General features: G+C 37.0%; 1 protein-coding gene across 1 annotated transcript; it reads left to right on the forward strand.

Moving 5' to 3' along the window:
* The first annotated feature begins 1,343 nt into the window (after positions 1-1,343).
* LOC121426492 (tripartite motif-containing protein 2-like) lies at positions 1,344-10,751 on the forward strand. The gene is made up of 3 exons (XM_041622820.1): positions 1,344-1,576; positions 4,049-4,244; positions 8,125-10,751. The coding sequence occupies exons 1-3, from the start codon at positions 1,521-1,523 to the stop codon at positions 9,985-9,987; spliced, it is 2,115 nt and encodes a 704-aa protein (XP_041478754.1). The 5' UTR covers positions 1,344-1,520; the 3' UTR covers positions 9,988-10,751.
* The last annotated feature ends 5,334 nt before the right edge of the window (positions 10,752-16,085 follow it).

Consider the following 16,085-nt stretch of genomic DNA (forward strand, 5'->3'; position numbering starts at 1 on the left):
AGATTTGTAGTGCCCGTCCAGAATGGAAACTAGTCATGATCAGAGAATATACATCAGAAACTAAATTTGTCAAATGGTATATCATTATAAAGGTGATAGTATGATAGTAATAGCATGGAATAGTATTAGTAATGAACTATTTCCTGGAATTGTTATGACACCAGGTAATTAGACTAACATAGGAAGACCATTTACACAGGGGAAGAAATATTGGGGGAAGCCTGTAATTTGCAATTTCATTGTTGTGAATTTGGGGAAAAATCAATTAGTTTGAAATAATAGTCTTCACAACAAGGCTACTTTTGTCTTTTTTTTACATGTATAAATCTAATACAAATTCAGCATGAAGATATACTACAGTACATGTGAAACATAAATCTGGAGTTTTATTTGATAACAAAGATTCCCAGGTTATTTTTAGTTGTTTAAATCACCATGTGTTATTTATTTTGTATAAAAAATGCACCTTTTTCTTTAAAATATCTTGAAGGTCACATCCACTTGGTTGCAGTCCTTTCATCTGAATTTTTTTATTTTATAAATTTATGAAGAATGTGCAAGATTAATCAGAGGAGCATTTTGTGCTGCAATTCAAGACCAAGTTAAATTGCTCAGTGTAATGATAATGCTATAGATAAATGTATGAGTTTTGTTGACTTCTTAATATGTCTTCATCCTTTTCCTTCTAAGTGAAAAAAAAAATCAATTTAGGTATTGAACTGAATTTTCAAAGTGAATCATAAAATATTCTAAATTTAGGCACTATTTGTTAATAATCCTTTCACACATTGGACCTGCAGCTTAGGACTCATAGTCAATTGAATTATTTTTTTGTGTGTGATTTTTCAATAACCTGTTTATTCCGGTCACATAAAGAGAGCTCAGGCTTTCACTTTCTTGTTCATAATTTTAAAGGCTAATTTCTCTGAATGAATATTTATTGAATTCTAATTATCTAATGTGCTCTTGGGCGGGTTATTGTAGACCAATTTAGACCAGAGTCATATACCATTGGAAAGAACAGAATCTATACATTTCAGATTGATTCTAAAGTAAAAAAAAAATATTTAAAAATATCGTTTTGGTGACTTATCAATTGTTTTGAAGCAGCAGTTCACTTTCACAATCTACAACACAATAGAAGTAGCACCAAGAAAGTTGCCAACGCAATCAATAGCTTTCTACCTCACTGCTGAAGCAATTTTTTTAGAGCACTCTTGGACATGTTTATAATTACATATACTAAACCTTATTGATAAAAGGTCTGATCCACAAGACTAGGGGACAGTTCAGGGTACCAGAAGTACCAATCACTGGTGTTCATTTATCATACTAGCAGGACATAGTCATAGTTATAATCGTCCAATGAACAAGCCCTTGTGTGCCAAGCGCCCTGTATATAAAAGCCAAAATACTTCCCTTTAGTTCATTATTTCAACTTTTAACTGAATGAATGGGAAGGCCGTTATTCTAAACTCAACTTACGATTGGAACAAACTTGTGGATTTTACACTGACATAATGGTGAAGTTTGTGAGCGGAAAGACGGGTTACCATGATGAAATCTTCAACATGTGGCAAGTGTATTTTACTGCTTTCAAGTATAAAATTCTTTAAAAAGAATAGAATCTAATCATCAAATGAAAAAGTGAAACTGTCTAAAAAGAGTTAAGAATGTTTGATCAAACCAACTAAGAATCAATGTTTGGATAAACTTTATTTTGCTAAAACTTGAAGGCACAAGCACAAAACATACATGTAGGCTACAAATGTTTTGTCAAAAAACTGAAGCCATTGTTTTCAAAGTACATAGAGCAACCAAAGAGAAATCTTTTAACAGAACTTGTTTAATCTTCCTATTGTAGCTTAAAAATTAAAATCCATTCAAGAAGACATAGATAAAGAGCAATATTATAAAACAAATAATACACAGGTTAGGAAATGAAAGTATTTGGGAGGAAGAAATGCTGGGTATTCAATTAAAGAATGTGACCGCTCTTTATGACTGTTCTCACCTACATATGTGCGTCTGTGCTCAATTGGCACCGTGATAGTGTTATAATCATTTGGCATGTTATGACTCATTTTAAAGTGCATGAGAACACTGAAGAACAAACCTGCACAGAGTAAAAAAATACTCTGTTATGAACAGGAGAGGTGGTGGTTCGGTGGTATGATAACAGTGGTCTTGTAACTAGATGATTAGGGTTCAAACTACATGTAAGCTAGCACAATTATAATATAGAATGTGTTTTAGCAGTCTCTTCTGTCAACAGAGAGGACTTTAAATTGAACTTTCTAAATTCCTAGATTGAAATACATTGCAATCAGGGACCAATCCAAAGATGGATTGAGGTTTTCAATCTCATACATTTAAAAATTAATTGTATTCGACTGAAACTTGCAATCCAATTTCGGATTGGCCCCTGACCACAATCTAAAAGATGGGACTTTCAATCTACAGACTTTAGAGAGAAGCAGTACATGTATGAATTGCAAAAACTCACAAGTATTAACGCTGGAGTAAAACCCATTTTGTAGCGCCTCCAAAAAAATTGCTTTTGGTATCGCTTCTAGTTTTAAATAAAATCTCAAAACAGAAAAAGAGTGAATGACATCATGATGAGGATCAAGTGGATTATAGATAGACTCTCACCCTTTTCAAAAGATTGGTTTTCTGTTTATTAAGATCTAAATAACATGTCTCCAAGTCTTTTCAATACTTAATGTTTTAATTTTGTATGCTGAAATGAATGTTGAAAAATTAGTTTTGATTCTCCAATAGTCAATTGAAATGAAAGCAAAAGATTGATTTAAGAGCTTAATCTCTCTTCAAATATTTATCTTATGCACATGCAGTCTACACATATCCTTTGATAAAAAAAGACATATAGACAATCACATATTTTATGGATGAGCAAAAATACATAGTCATGTTCATGTAGCATCTTTAAAGTTCCACAATGCTACATGAACATATTGCACTTAATATCTAAGGGCTGTTTATACTCTACCTGCACTTACATGTACCGGTAGATACAGACTACAACTGTCTTAAACCCTATTAATAAAATATTGTTTTATTCTATCAATAGCAATGTGTAATGAGTTAAAGCCTTCGCATTTTAGATCAATATGCAAAGGCCTTATTCTTTGAAAGCCGGTAGGAAATGGATTTGTTTTCGATACAAACTTCCTTGGTGTGTGGGTGGTGGGCTAAACAACACCATCTTCTTCATTTTATATTTCTGTTTTTATTGAAAAATTCAACATTTTTCTCAGATTTACATAAATGCAATATACCCAAATATATTAATCACAAATGTTGACCTTTTTCTTCAGATGTAACCATTTCAAATCTTAGCCTATTTCATGTTGCAACTACATGTAAAAGTAAATTAAATACCAAAATTAATTTGACCATTAATATCTTGAAATTTCCAAGGCATCATACAGTTTGGATATTATTTGCTTAAAATTACAAAGTCATACAGTTCAGTAGTCGCTTTTGGATTTCAGCCTTTAGCATGGAGGAACTCCTCTAAAACTGATGAAAGAATAACTGAAATCTGAATCAATTAGACTGCATTACCCTGTAAACATTATAAAGAAATTAAAGCTAAATGAAGGTAGTTGTGCACAGTAAAACACTGATTTTGTGAGAAAGTCTTTAAAACCAAGGTTAAGTATTAATATATCATCATGGATCTAGATCTGGTACATTTACATAAACTGAACTTTGGGAAATCATAATATCTAGCTAAAAAAAAAGATCAAACTGAAGATCGCCAACACAGATAGGCACACGTGGGACAGTATATTATTATTGCTGGAATAAAGAACCAACGGAAGTGACCGAATTTGTGCTTATTTTGCTCATTTCTGAGCAAGTACATGTACACAATTTCTTCCAGAATCCTTTGGCACATATTTTTTATTCATACACACAGACACTTTGGTGATCATTATCTTAAATTCTGTAAAAAGCCATTTTGAGATCGTTCCCACAACTGGAATTTATCTTTAACTTCAAAATCTTTATTTTGCAGGAATCGTGAAATACAGCAAGGTAATAAGATGGAAGGAGACGAGAGACATATCAGCACTGCTCGCATCGACCTCACCCCACCCACATCACCTAAACCTACAGGGGATACTCCACACCCACCTGCCCCCAGTACTACTGCTACTTCTACGGAAGTTTCAGAGAAGCCCATTGACAGTATGGACTCAGTCAAAACAGAGGTTTGTATGAAAATTAATTTTCAAAAGATAATTTGAATCCCAAGTTAAAAGAGAATGAAACCTTTGGAACAAGTTAGTCTGGAAACAGATGAATTAAAGGGATGGTCCCAGCTGAAAATATTTATATCCTAATACATAGAGTAGAATTCACTGAGTAAAACGCCAAAATTTATCAAAATCGGATAACAAACAATAAAGTTATTGAAGTTTAAGTTTAGCGATATTTTGTGAAAACAGTCGTCATAAATATTCATTAGGTGGGATGATCATGTCACATCTCCACTTTCCGTTTTCTTACGTTATTACATAAAATCATAATTTTTTCATTATTTAATACTCGTGTGAATAATATGTCTCCCTTGTAATGAAATAAGTTGCAGCAATAAATAACTAATGCACTAAATCAGTTGTCAATCCAATTTTTCTAGTTCTTGGAGGAAAAAAATGAATAAACCTAATTTCATATAATAAAATACAAAAGAACAAGTGGAGTGGAGAAATCACTATAAATGCCATTGAGATCCTCCCATCGGCAATGAGATCAAGATTTGTGATGTCACACAAGTACAAATCTCCCCTTCGAACACTGGAAATATACCCCATAACATCAATTTTTGCTTATTCTGTGTCAACTTCAATCTCCACTACACGTCCTCCCATGAAAATAAACCCCCAAAACACCTGAGGCCCATTTCATAAAAGCCTGAATTCACAAAGGTGGTTTCGAAAACCCGCGGTTGAATCCATGGTTTATGTAGATTTCCTGTATAAATTACGCTTCTTTAGCACGTATCGGGTGCGCGTATTAAGAAAATGTCCAACGCTGATGCACGCTAACGGCTTTTGTCACAGTGTGCCAAATTGACGCCTGTTGCCATGGTTAGATACGCTATTTTATTCACGAGTCCACTGTTTTTATTCATGAATCCACTCTTCAAACAGTGGACTCATGAATAAAATTGCGTATTTAACCATGGTAACAGGCGTCAATTTGGCACACTGTGAAAAAAGCGCGCATCAGCATTGGATATTGTTTTAAACACGCGCCCGATACGCGCTAAATATTAAGCGTAATTTATACAGGAAATCTGCATAAACCATGGGTTTTCAAAACCACCTTTGTGAATTCGGGCCAAAGAGTTGCAACTGTTGTAACTGTGCCATTATAGCAACTACCATGGCAACAGGGTTCAGCAGCCAATCACAATCAATGTTACCATGGTAGCTGCCATAATGGCAAAGTTACAACAATTGTAACTCTTTATGAAACGGGCCTCAGATCTACATGTATAGCTATGGAGATACTTGAAAAAGTGACAGCTTGAATGAAATATGTAGAAAAGTAATTGGTAACTGGGGAGTTGTACAAACTTGTGTGACATCACACATGTTGGCCGCATTGCCAATTGGAGGATGTCCACATCCTTAGTGATTTTAACATTGATGCAAACGGAAGACTATTATTAAAATAGAGATGCTATTGAACTCACGTACAGTGCATACTTATTTGACTTACATGTAGCTCTAAAGTTGTTTTGCATAAAAAGATACAGTATGCAATAGCATGTCAATCATCAATGTCAAGGATAAGGAGCTTATTTTATGGAAAAACGTGCATTTACGCATTCTACTCGTATGTTGACCCCCCCCCCCCCCCCCCGGATGCCAAATAGAACTACAGCAGGTTATATCATCAGATCTATAAATAAATCTTAGTTAATAACTTAATACCAGTTTTATACACACCGTTAATCCAGAGCAGGAAATGACACAATTGTTTTCTGTTTTCATAAAATCATCATAATATAACGACGACCTGCTTTATTCACCCCGCTTGACATTCTTTCTCGCTTGTCGGATTTTAATGGAATTAAAGTTACAGGTGCAACTCTCATCACAATCATGCGTGGGTGGATATTTATTTTGCAGCATACAGTACATGAATGGAAAATAATGTAGGCCTACATGTATCTGTAGTGCCTACATCTCAAAGTACACTTTGGGCCTACTAAATACTTTATGCATGAATGAACAAGCACGGTGACATGAACTGCAAATCAAAACCAGTCGACCACCAGATTTCAAAACAAAGAGTTGTAAACGATGCAGATTTCAAAAAAAAAAAAAAGGTTTTATATGTATTGGAGGTTCAAAGCAAAATTAGGGGTGGGAAAATATGAAAATTATTTGGGTTTTTTTGTGTGTGTGTCGGGGGGGGGGGGGGGGTTAATTGTCATCTTAAAAATTAGCTTTAAGTTATAATCCCAACTCTTTGTTCTAGATATACTGACAGAGTTGTGGAAAGACTTCATGTTTGGCCTACGAACAGGTTTGAAATAGCAAGAACCTAGATTAAAACAACAATTTGGACAGCATGCTTTGGATTCCATTTTGAATGTTCACGCCATGTACATACATGTACTGTACATCAATACATGTATAATTATGTTTTTTCTAAAATTGGACAGGAGGTCCGTCGTTTAGTACATAGTAAGCTCAATATTCTTCATTCATTCCAGGCCTACCAACCTGTAAACATACAAAATAGGAGTGATTCATTTACAAAATAGGAGTCACAGCATATTTCCCATAGATGACTGTACATAATATATGGACAAAAAAAGGAGAATTTTCTTTCCCTATGATATAATGGATATTAAAAATTTCCAAAAAAGGAGTAACTCCTTTTAAAAAGGAGTAGTTGGCAGGCCTGTCATTCTCATCCCCTTTTCTTTCCAGCCACCCCCCCCCCCCACCCTCTCTCTCTCTCTCCCTCTCAACAATCTTTTGTTATCTCCCTTTTAAATTGAAGAAATATGATCCCTCGAAAACTACCAATTCCGAAAAGAATCCAATTGAAATGAAATTTTCGATGAGATAGACAGGGCTCAATAAATCATGGTGAAACTGTTGAATATTAAACATCACTTTCAACTTAATATTCTAGATTAGTCACTCAGAAGCAAGAAAAAAAACCCCACAAAATTGAGATTAGGTTTTCCATCAAGATGAAAAGAAAAGGAAAATGGGCTAAATATCTGTTTGAATGAAGCTTGAAGAAAATCTTCTTGAAGTAATTTGTAAACCTAAGAAAGAATGAGAATCACAAACAATTTATGATTGTTAGGATTATGATTTATGATTGGCAGCATAAATCAAATTTTCTCAGTTTTTTCAGAATTTTTCAAATATATGTAATGCAAAAAAATGTAAAGGGTACAAGTAAACTATGCCATATTTCCCTTGAAAAGGCAAACCAGTTATGGGAAGATCATTACCTCTTTGCCCATAAGGTCAGAATGTCAGAAATGTCATGTTGCTAGGCAACCAAGCATGGGATAATCGTTAGTTTCATTTTTCTGCCCAGCTGGATATCTTAGAGGTCAGGGGAAAGAAGCTTGTTAAAATTGAAACAAATTCCTAATTCGAACTTGTCAAGAGTTATCCATGCTGAGTAAAGCAAGGCAGGATATACATGCACACACATGCAAAACTATTTAAATTTGTGTCACTCTGAAAGGTTATTTACAGAGAAGCTTTTCATCAACATTTGTCATCCGGCATGTTGTCAGATAGACAACTTTCCTTGATTTTGATTGGCTGAGAAGCACTGTTACTATGCATGGTAACTGTCAGATAAAACATGACTTGTCTATAGGAAGTCTGACAAGTCCTTTCATTAAATGCTTTCCCTATGTATTTACATAATTTTTCATTGATATTCCAGACACCCCCTTAAAAAATCCCTCCTTATTGTGTTTTTGTGCCTCAGTGTACAATCCATTTGTTGACTTTCTAACAATTTCATGAAATAAAAGAATATAATCTTGACATCTTCATCCTTAAAGATCTCTTTTCTTTGGTTCTCCAACATTTTCAGGTCAGGGAGTTCTTCCGTAGATGCAGAGAAATGCTTGACAGCAGAGAACAGGCCCTTCTACAACAGCTTTCTGAAGAGAGAAAAGTCATAAAGCCCCCTCTATTGACAAAGAAGAGAAAGTCAGTCAAGAACCACACACATCAGCTCAAGCTGAACCCACTGGGGTCGATAGAGGAAGGTAGCGGCAGTGATGAGAACAAACCCTTGAACAACAAGGAAGAAGAGAAGCAAAACGGATGCGAGGTGGAGCTGAATGCCAAAGACACTCTGAAAAGAAAACGTGGAAGAAAGCTGAAAACTGCCAGGCACGTCGACCTCAAGGATGAGAATGGATATCATCCCACATCAAATCTGAGCAAGTTTCACTTGAGTAAAATAGACAAGAAGGAGATGAAACAATACGAAAATGCTGTCCAAAATCTGGGATTGATCTATGTGGGCAATGCGGATCCTTCAAAAACAATCGCAGTGGCACGGCCAGCGTTGGTGTGCGCAAAGTGCACTGCTAAAGTGAAAGCTATTGATAAGCGGGGTAAAGAATGTAAGCAAGGAGGGGACAGCTTTACTGCTAACATGCAAACCCCTGATGGAGGGTCGCTCCCTTGTGAGTTCTTTGATAATGACAATGGGACCTACACTATTACCTTCAGACCAAAAGTGGCCGGGACACATGAACTGAACATTCTAGTCTCTGGACAGCCAATCAAAAGCAGCCCTTTGCAGGTCAAAGTACAGCCAGTAAGGTTACAGGCCAAGAGTTCCTTTGTTGGTGGTCCGTGCATGTTTGGGTTGGACATTCCGAACAGGTATAGGGTTCCTTTTGGGGATAAACGCGATGAGAGCGAGATGGAACGGGCCCGTCTCACTCCTGATATGATGAACATTTTCGTAAGAGATCAGGAGGGGAAACCTGTGGATTCCTCGGTCGTAGGCTGCGTTTGCAATGACAGGGAAGTCTCAACCTACAATGTTCGATTCTTGCCAGCATCACCAGGGGATTATGACATCAATGTGCTTCTAAAGACAACAGGTGATGTCATCGCTCAACAGGTTATACCCGTTCATGCAAAGGAACAGATAGGACGCAGCGGAAGTGGTGTAGGGGAACTGCTCAACCCGACAGACCTCACCATAACCCCTCATGGGGACATCTTTGTAGCGGATACTGTAGAGAACTCTCGCATCCAGCGCTTCTCCTCAGACGGTAGATACCTCAGTCAATTCCCAGTAGACTTCCAAGAACCGGCTTTGATAGGTTCCGACTCTGCTCACATTGCAGCAGTGTTCCTAAGCTCAAAGCAAGTAGTTGTTTACACCTACGATGGCTACCCCGTCCATCAGTTTGGACATGACCAGCTTACCCATCCTCATGGTATAGCTCTCAACTCCCAGGGAAACATCCACATAATTGACCTCACCTTACAATGCCTTCTAATCTTCACCAAGGTCGGCAAGCTTCTTACTCGTCTTGGACAAGACGGTTCCCGCCCGGGAGAATTCAACCATCCCCATTTCATCGCCATCGGCTCCGATGATCACATATTCGTGAGCGAAGCCCGCAACTTCCGCATCCAGGAGCTTAGCAGCATTGGCTCTTACGTCAAAGAACTCCGCTCCAAGGACAAAATGGCTGAACCCGGATCCATCGCCATAACGACTGGAGGTCACCTTCTGGTGCACGACGAGAAGAGCCAGAAGATACAGATTGTTAACTTGGATGAGAATCGATTTGCAGGAAGTCTGCCTTTAGAGCTTATCCAACCAAACACCGGACGCATCGATGTTACACATGATGGTTACATAATCATCCTAGACATGTTTCATCACTGCCTTTGGCGATACCGTATACCATATGAATCTTAGGACATTATATTTGTTTGCAAGATATTATGTCTATATCTATTGTACAGAAAATTGTGTGAAATATACACTGAACAACAAAGATATATTGATTTTTTTGTGTGCCTATAAACCAAAGTGAATGCAGTATTGTAGGAATCTTGAATCGATGTACCGGTACATGTATTTAGTAAAAAAACATATTTGGGTGTGAGCTTTGCGAATCAACATGGCCTGTTAAAATAACCATGTAATTCATTCTCGGCAAGCAGTTATCTGGGGGTATTAAATAATATCATGTACAGTACAATTTCAGAATTATGTACTGCTCCAATGATAAATACATACTTTTTCAGATTTATTTATTGTCATTTCTTTCCTCTGAAATTTGTTTGGAGTTTTAAAGTTTCATTTTTAGGACAAGATTTAAGTTATTATTGAGAAAAATCAAAGGATAAATTGTTATCAATTTCAAATTATTTAGATGGTACTGGTAACTAAAAAATAGTATGTAATTTCAAGTGTCTGTCCCCCCCCCCCATATCTATATTTCAAAGATTTTTATAAATTCACCAAAACTTGACCAAAAAAGGCCCATCTTTGCAACTATCTGAAAGTATTTGATCAAATAATGTGCAAATGTGTCATGTGCTTTATTTTCATTTAAAATAAATGGGTGAGTGGCATTGTTTGTTCTGAATATGTTTTGAAAGTAATAGAGGTGTCAGTGCTTTACAAGTGTTACATGTTCATGCTGCACAAAGTGTTCCTTGTAGAATACTTTAAATGAAAAAAAGACAAACACAGGATCAATTTCCCAAATGCGATCTGCGTTTGATCAACCTGGCCTTTTAAACAGAAGGTCATGGGTTCAAATCCTAGCCATGACATGTTTTCCTTCAGCAAGAAATTTATCCACACTGTGCTGTACTCGACTCAGGTGAGGTGAATGGGTACCAGGCAGGATTAATTCCTTGAATGCTTGAACGCCTAGGCAGCCCAGCTAAAGCCGGGATAATAATAGCAGGGCCCGTTGGGAGAACAGTTTTTCGGAACTGAAGTGGATACCCTGGGAAAATACACGTATACCGCTATCATTATTATTACTAGTATCAAGAAGTACCGCTAATGTAAAAAATTTCTGGGACATGGTAGATTTCATTGTTGCTGACCTTGTGGCGCTGCATGGATTTTTGGTTACACTTCGTAATTCCGAAGATTCTTTATTCCGAAGGTTCGTAATTCCGGAACACGTAAATTGCCTTTACCTCAATGTTCGTTAATCTGAAAACGTAAATGGGTTCGTTGATCCAAACATTCATGGCTTCATTCTGAACGTTCAATAATACGAAAACAAAATAAGGTTCGATGTTCCAAAGGTTAATAAGTCTGAAAACGAAATACATGTAAGGTTCGTCGCTCCACAAGTTCGTTAATCCGAAAACAAAATAAGGTTTGTTGTTCCGAAGGTTCGTCAGTCTGAAAACGAAATAAGGTTCGTTAATCATTACGTTTTCGGACTAACGAACCTCATTTCATTTTCGGATTTAACAAACCTTCGGAATTACGAACCTCATTTTGTTTTCGGACTAACAAACCTACGGAATTACGAACCTCATTTCGTTTCCGGATTATCAAACCTTCAGAATTACGAACCTTCGGAATAATGAACCTTCAGAATATCCAAACCTTCGGTATAACGAAGCTTCGGAATTACAAATGTATGCAGGATTTTTAAACCAGCACAGAATCAAATGAAGCTAGTCATAGCATTAATCTTACTAGGTGCTGAACTATCAATGCAGTAATGCTATTTAACTTTTCTTAGTGAAACTTTCTTTACTTTTATAGGTGTTTGAGGTGACCAGGGGGGGGGTTTCACAAGGAGCTGAATGTGACTTAAAGTTATGCTCAATGTTTTGAATGCACATGATATTTATTTACAATCTTGTTGATTATTATGCCGTAGCATGGGTCTGCGTTAGAGCATGATTTGACCAATGCAGTGATACATGCATGCAATTTGAATTAAATGTGACTCATTGCATGAGTGTGATCTCAGTTGCTATAGTTGACCAACAGAATATTTGCCAATTGATTGCAAATATCTTATATTGCAACACCCTAAAGTCACACGTAAATCCTTGTGAAACACCCCTCCTCCCTGGACTGTACAACCAAAAAAATAAAAAAACAACACTGATATCTATTACTTGAAATCACCAATCGATAAAAAGAAAGTTAAAAATTAAATTTGATGGTATATGTAAATCATTGATATTGACTTTATGATTACACAATTGACATTATCAACAATGCAAGTTACATTGATGCTACATCATGCACCCAGGAAAAAAATATCGGTCTACAGTATTTTACAAAGCTGTTTGTGAGTTATGCAGTATTTTATGACTGGAATAAGTCCCTGAGACACCCCAAATTATCAAGGTGTTTGGAGTTTTGAACAAAATGTTATTCCTAATAATCCTAATAATATTTGGAACATTGCATCAAAATGATTGTTAACTACAAGGATCTTAACCTACAAGCTAAAAAGGTTAAATGGTATGAACAGCTTTAGCCCCCCCCCCCCCACTGCCCTACATGTTTTTTTTTTATCTTGTTGATCGTTGGTTGGAAGAGAAATTGAAAATATTGCCCTTTACAAACATGGTCAAGCTAAGTGTACAGTGTTGTAACAAAGTTTAATGAGCCTGTGAATGTCTTGCATTTGAAAATGGATTAAATTATCAGAACAGAAAAAAAGCCTGTATTATATGTGATTTTTTTTTTAAAGAAGTGAGTGTATCCCTCTGTTAATACGTGCATCATTAAAATTGCATGTGAGCAGGCCTCTACAAAAATTATTTTGCCCTGTCGGGCAAGTGATGAAAAAATTTGCTTGCCCGATAGAAAAAACTTCTTGCCCAATTTGTTTCATAATTTTTTTCATTATGACGGCACTACTCTTATATTTAAAGCTCATACAATATAAAAAGGGGAAAAAGTAAAAATTTATCAAAATTGTTTTGACTAGACCCAATCCCCGCCCCGTTCCGATAGGAAACAGCTTTAGAACAAATATCCTTCGTCAATTGTCAAAGAATGTGCCGATGCTCGCAGTGGAAGTAGTGAGATGATCATTTAGCATGTTGACATCATAGAACTGATTTGGAAGAGTCAAAATATTTCGCCACCGCGACAAGAATTGGCTGTAAAGTATCGCGGGTTGTCAGTTTCAAAAGAACGGTGCAAATGAGCAAATGTAAAATTGTCGCATTCGTTGTTCACCGATATATACGCAAACTGAATCTGAGTCGCCGATCGAAACATGGAAATCTGAACTGCTCAATTTTCTGTACAAATGAGACGAAAACTAGGTAAAACTTAGGCCCGTTTTGAAAGTCCATTTTTGATGCACGTGTACACGGCGTGTTTTTCGGTCGTGTACACGTTGTAAACACTGTGAGAGCGAGTTCTGTTTTCATGTCGACACGGACCCGCATCAATATGTCATAAAAAGGGGTCTATATAGCCTAAGTCACGGTTTTAAAGCTTACCTGAGAAGTTTGAAGTATCAATCCACAAAAATTGGTGCAAATTAAAAGTTTACTCGGCTTAGCAGCGCATTAAATTAATAAAGAATGCAAAAGAAAATCAGTGCAGGGCCCTAGCTAGCGCCGACGCTTGTTGGATGCGCATTTTGTATACTGTACCGTACATGCATGCACAGATCGCTGCAGAATAAGTGTAACTGAAGTTATCGATTAATTTTCATTATTATGTTGCCAATTTGAAGAGCGTTTGTTTGTAGGCTTTGTATAACACGTAAGTTGTAGCGATGATCGCTATCGCAATTGGTGATTCCCAAATTGACTCTGAGTGTGATTGAGCAACGCTTTCGAGCTTTTGAGACCAGAGCAGACCCATTTCGTGGTACAAAAACGTGAGTCTCCAGAAAGAATGTGGATTAAATTGGCGATTTTGGAAGTGAACTCACTCTGGATTAATTGAAATATGTTGACATATTAGTAATTAAAACATACATGTGCAGTGTCTGAGAACTAAGATTTAATGTGAGGCTGTGAGCTTGTTTATGCAGATGCTACCGTGTACACGGTGATGGAATTTAGTACACGTGCACTGACTTGACCGTGCGTGTACACGTGTACCCGAAACGGGCCTAGTAAAAATGATCAATATTTTCGCAGATACAATGCTTAGAAAATCAGTTGGTCGATAAGGGGTAGTTTCAACCATACCTGGCGATAAATTATTGGTAATTGGCGCTGATTTTACATCAGTTTCCACTGCTTACTGGTTTGACATAATATGCGAGACAGTTGTGATTATCCAAAATATATGGAAATTTAGAGGGTAGACCTACTGATATTTAATTGTTTCATTTCCAACCACTTGCCTGATCGAGCAATTGACTTTGAGAAATGCTTGCCCGCACATCATTTTCACTTGCCCCGGGCAAGCGGGTTTGTTGCGCCCTGTGTAGAGGTTCTGTTCTATTCTATTCAAAATTATTGAAAAATATTGAATTCAACTGAAATTTATGCCTGTAAAAGTGCTTGAATTTTATGTAAAGAAAATACAAAAATAAAAGTCTAATAGGGTTCATGGCTTTTTATGTTGTACCATAATAAGTTTGGGCAAATACTGATCAACAGAGGGCACTATAGCAATACAGCATTTGAGGTAAATTGATCATGCCAAGTGGTTGGACATTGCACACTATGAATACTTGCATTTAATTTTATGTGAAGAAATACAAGTAAGTTTTCAAGTGGGACTAATAAATTTCGCATTTTGAGGGACCAGAAAAGGTGACCCATGGTTTTGGAAATCATTTATTTTATTAATTTTTGTTTTTATATTATTGAGGATAGCAGCACAAGAATGCGCAAAGAAAATTTTCAAACACTTATACCCCTCTCACATTGGTTTCAAGTTTATCCCAGTGCTGCCACAGGACGGTGACACCCTATAAACCCACTATAAATGCATTCACAGTAGAAAAAAGTTATCCCGGCAAGGACCTGGGGAGTGTTTTATCAACATTTTTGTCTGACAAGTTGACAGATCTGACAACTTTCCTTGAATCTGATTGGCTGAGAGGCACAGTCACTATGGTAACTGTCGGATAAATAAGTACTTGTCGGATGAAACGTCCGACAAGTCCTTTCATGAAATGCTCCCATGGAATAAATTTCATGTACCCATTCACACTTCAGCAAGTATTTTTAATGCCTTTGTAACAAAACATGTGTAGGCTTGTGACCCCATGAGAGACCTGACTCTGATACACCGGAAATACTTGAGGGCGGGGAATCGAGCCCAAGTTCTTCAGATTGAAAGACAAGAGTCATAACCACTAGACCACGGTGCCCCCAACATTACAGTAAACATATCACAAGTGGTTTATCCTGGTGTTGTAGCGGTGAGCCTTCACACTGAAGGAACACCGTGGCAGTCGTGGGGCCGTCTAGCAGCTATTACTCTGGCTTGCCTAGCAAATATTTTGCTGTGGAGTTATTGCGAGGCGAAGTTATCCAGGGGTACTTTATTGCGGGTCCGAGAATTCATACTGAAGGCAACACCGCTACAGTCTCGGGACAGTCCCAGTACTGATGCGGTGTTTGTGGCCAGTGTGAAGAGGGTAAAACAGGTGTTGACCCTGTTATAATAGAGGCATTCTAAAGACTACTTTTCCAGAGAACAATATTCTTGCCAGCCATTTCTTCTCCCAATTTTTTTCAATAAGAGTTAAGAGCTCCCTGGATGGATCCTACAGATCCCTCACTATACTTATATGTATTGAACATTGTATTGATTTGTATATATTGTTGCTTTTTAAGTGGAAATAAATTGAATCAAATTGAATTAAATTCATCTCCACTGGTAAAAATTACATTTTCGACATACAGTATATTCAAGAGATGTGCTTTTACAGTATAAATGCTTGTCGCACAAATCAATATTATTCCCTACCATGTTCTTACCCCTAATCACCACAGTCTTATTCCAGGGGGGGGGGGGTGTTTCATCAGGATTCAAGATGGTAGAGTGGGGGTTTCGGATTCCAGTTACCCAAGTTTAATTCCCACTAGTTG

This window comes from Lytechinus variegatus, chromosome 13 (assembly GCF_018143015.1).
Source record: "Lytechinus variegatus isolate NC3 chromosome 13, Lvar_3.0, whole genome shotgun sequence".
Taxonomy (NCBI): Eukaryota; Metazoa; Echinodermata; class Echinoidea; order Temnopleuroida; family Toxopneustidae; genus Lytechinus; species Lytechinus variegatus.

What these genes read in the sequence shown, in the direction of transcription:
- LOC121426492 (XM_041622820.1), top strand. Translation starts at nt 1,521, where the DNA reads ATGGTGAAGTTTGTGAGCGGAAAGACGGGTTACCATGATGAAATCTTC. An exon ending in GATGAAATCTTCAACATGTG is followed by an intron (nt 1,577 to 4,048) that starts GCAAGTGTATTT and finishes TTTATTTTGCAG; the next exon opens with GAATCGTGAAATACAGCAAG. An exon ending in TGGACTCAGTCAAAACAGAG is followed by an intron (nt 4,245 to 8,124) that starts GTTTGTATGAAA and finishes CAACATTTTCAG; the next exon opens with GTCAGGGAGTTCTTCCGTAG.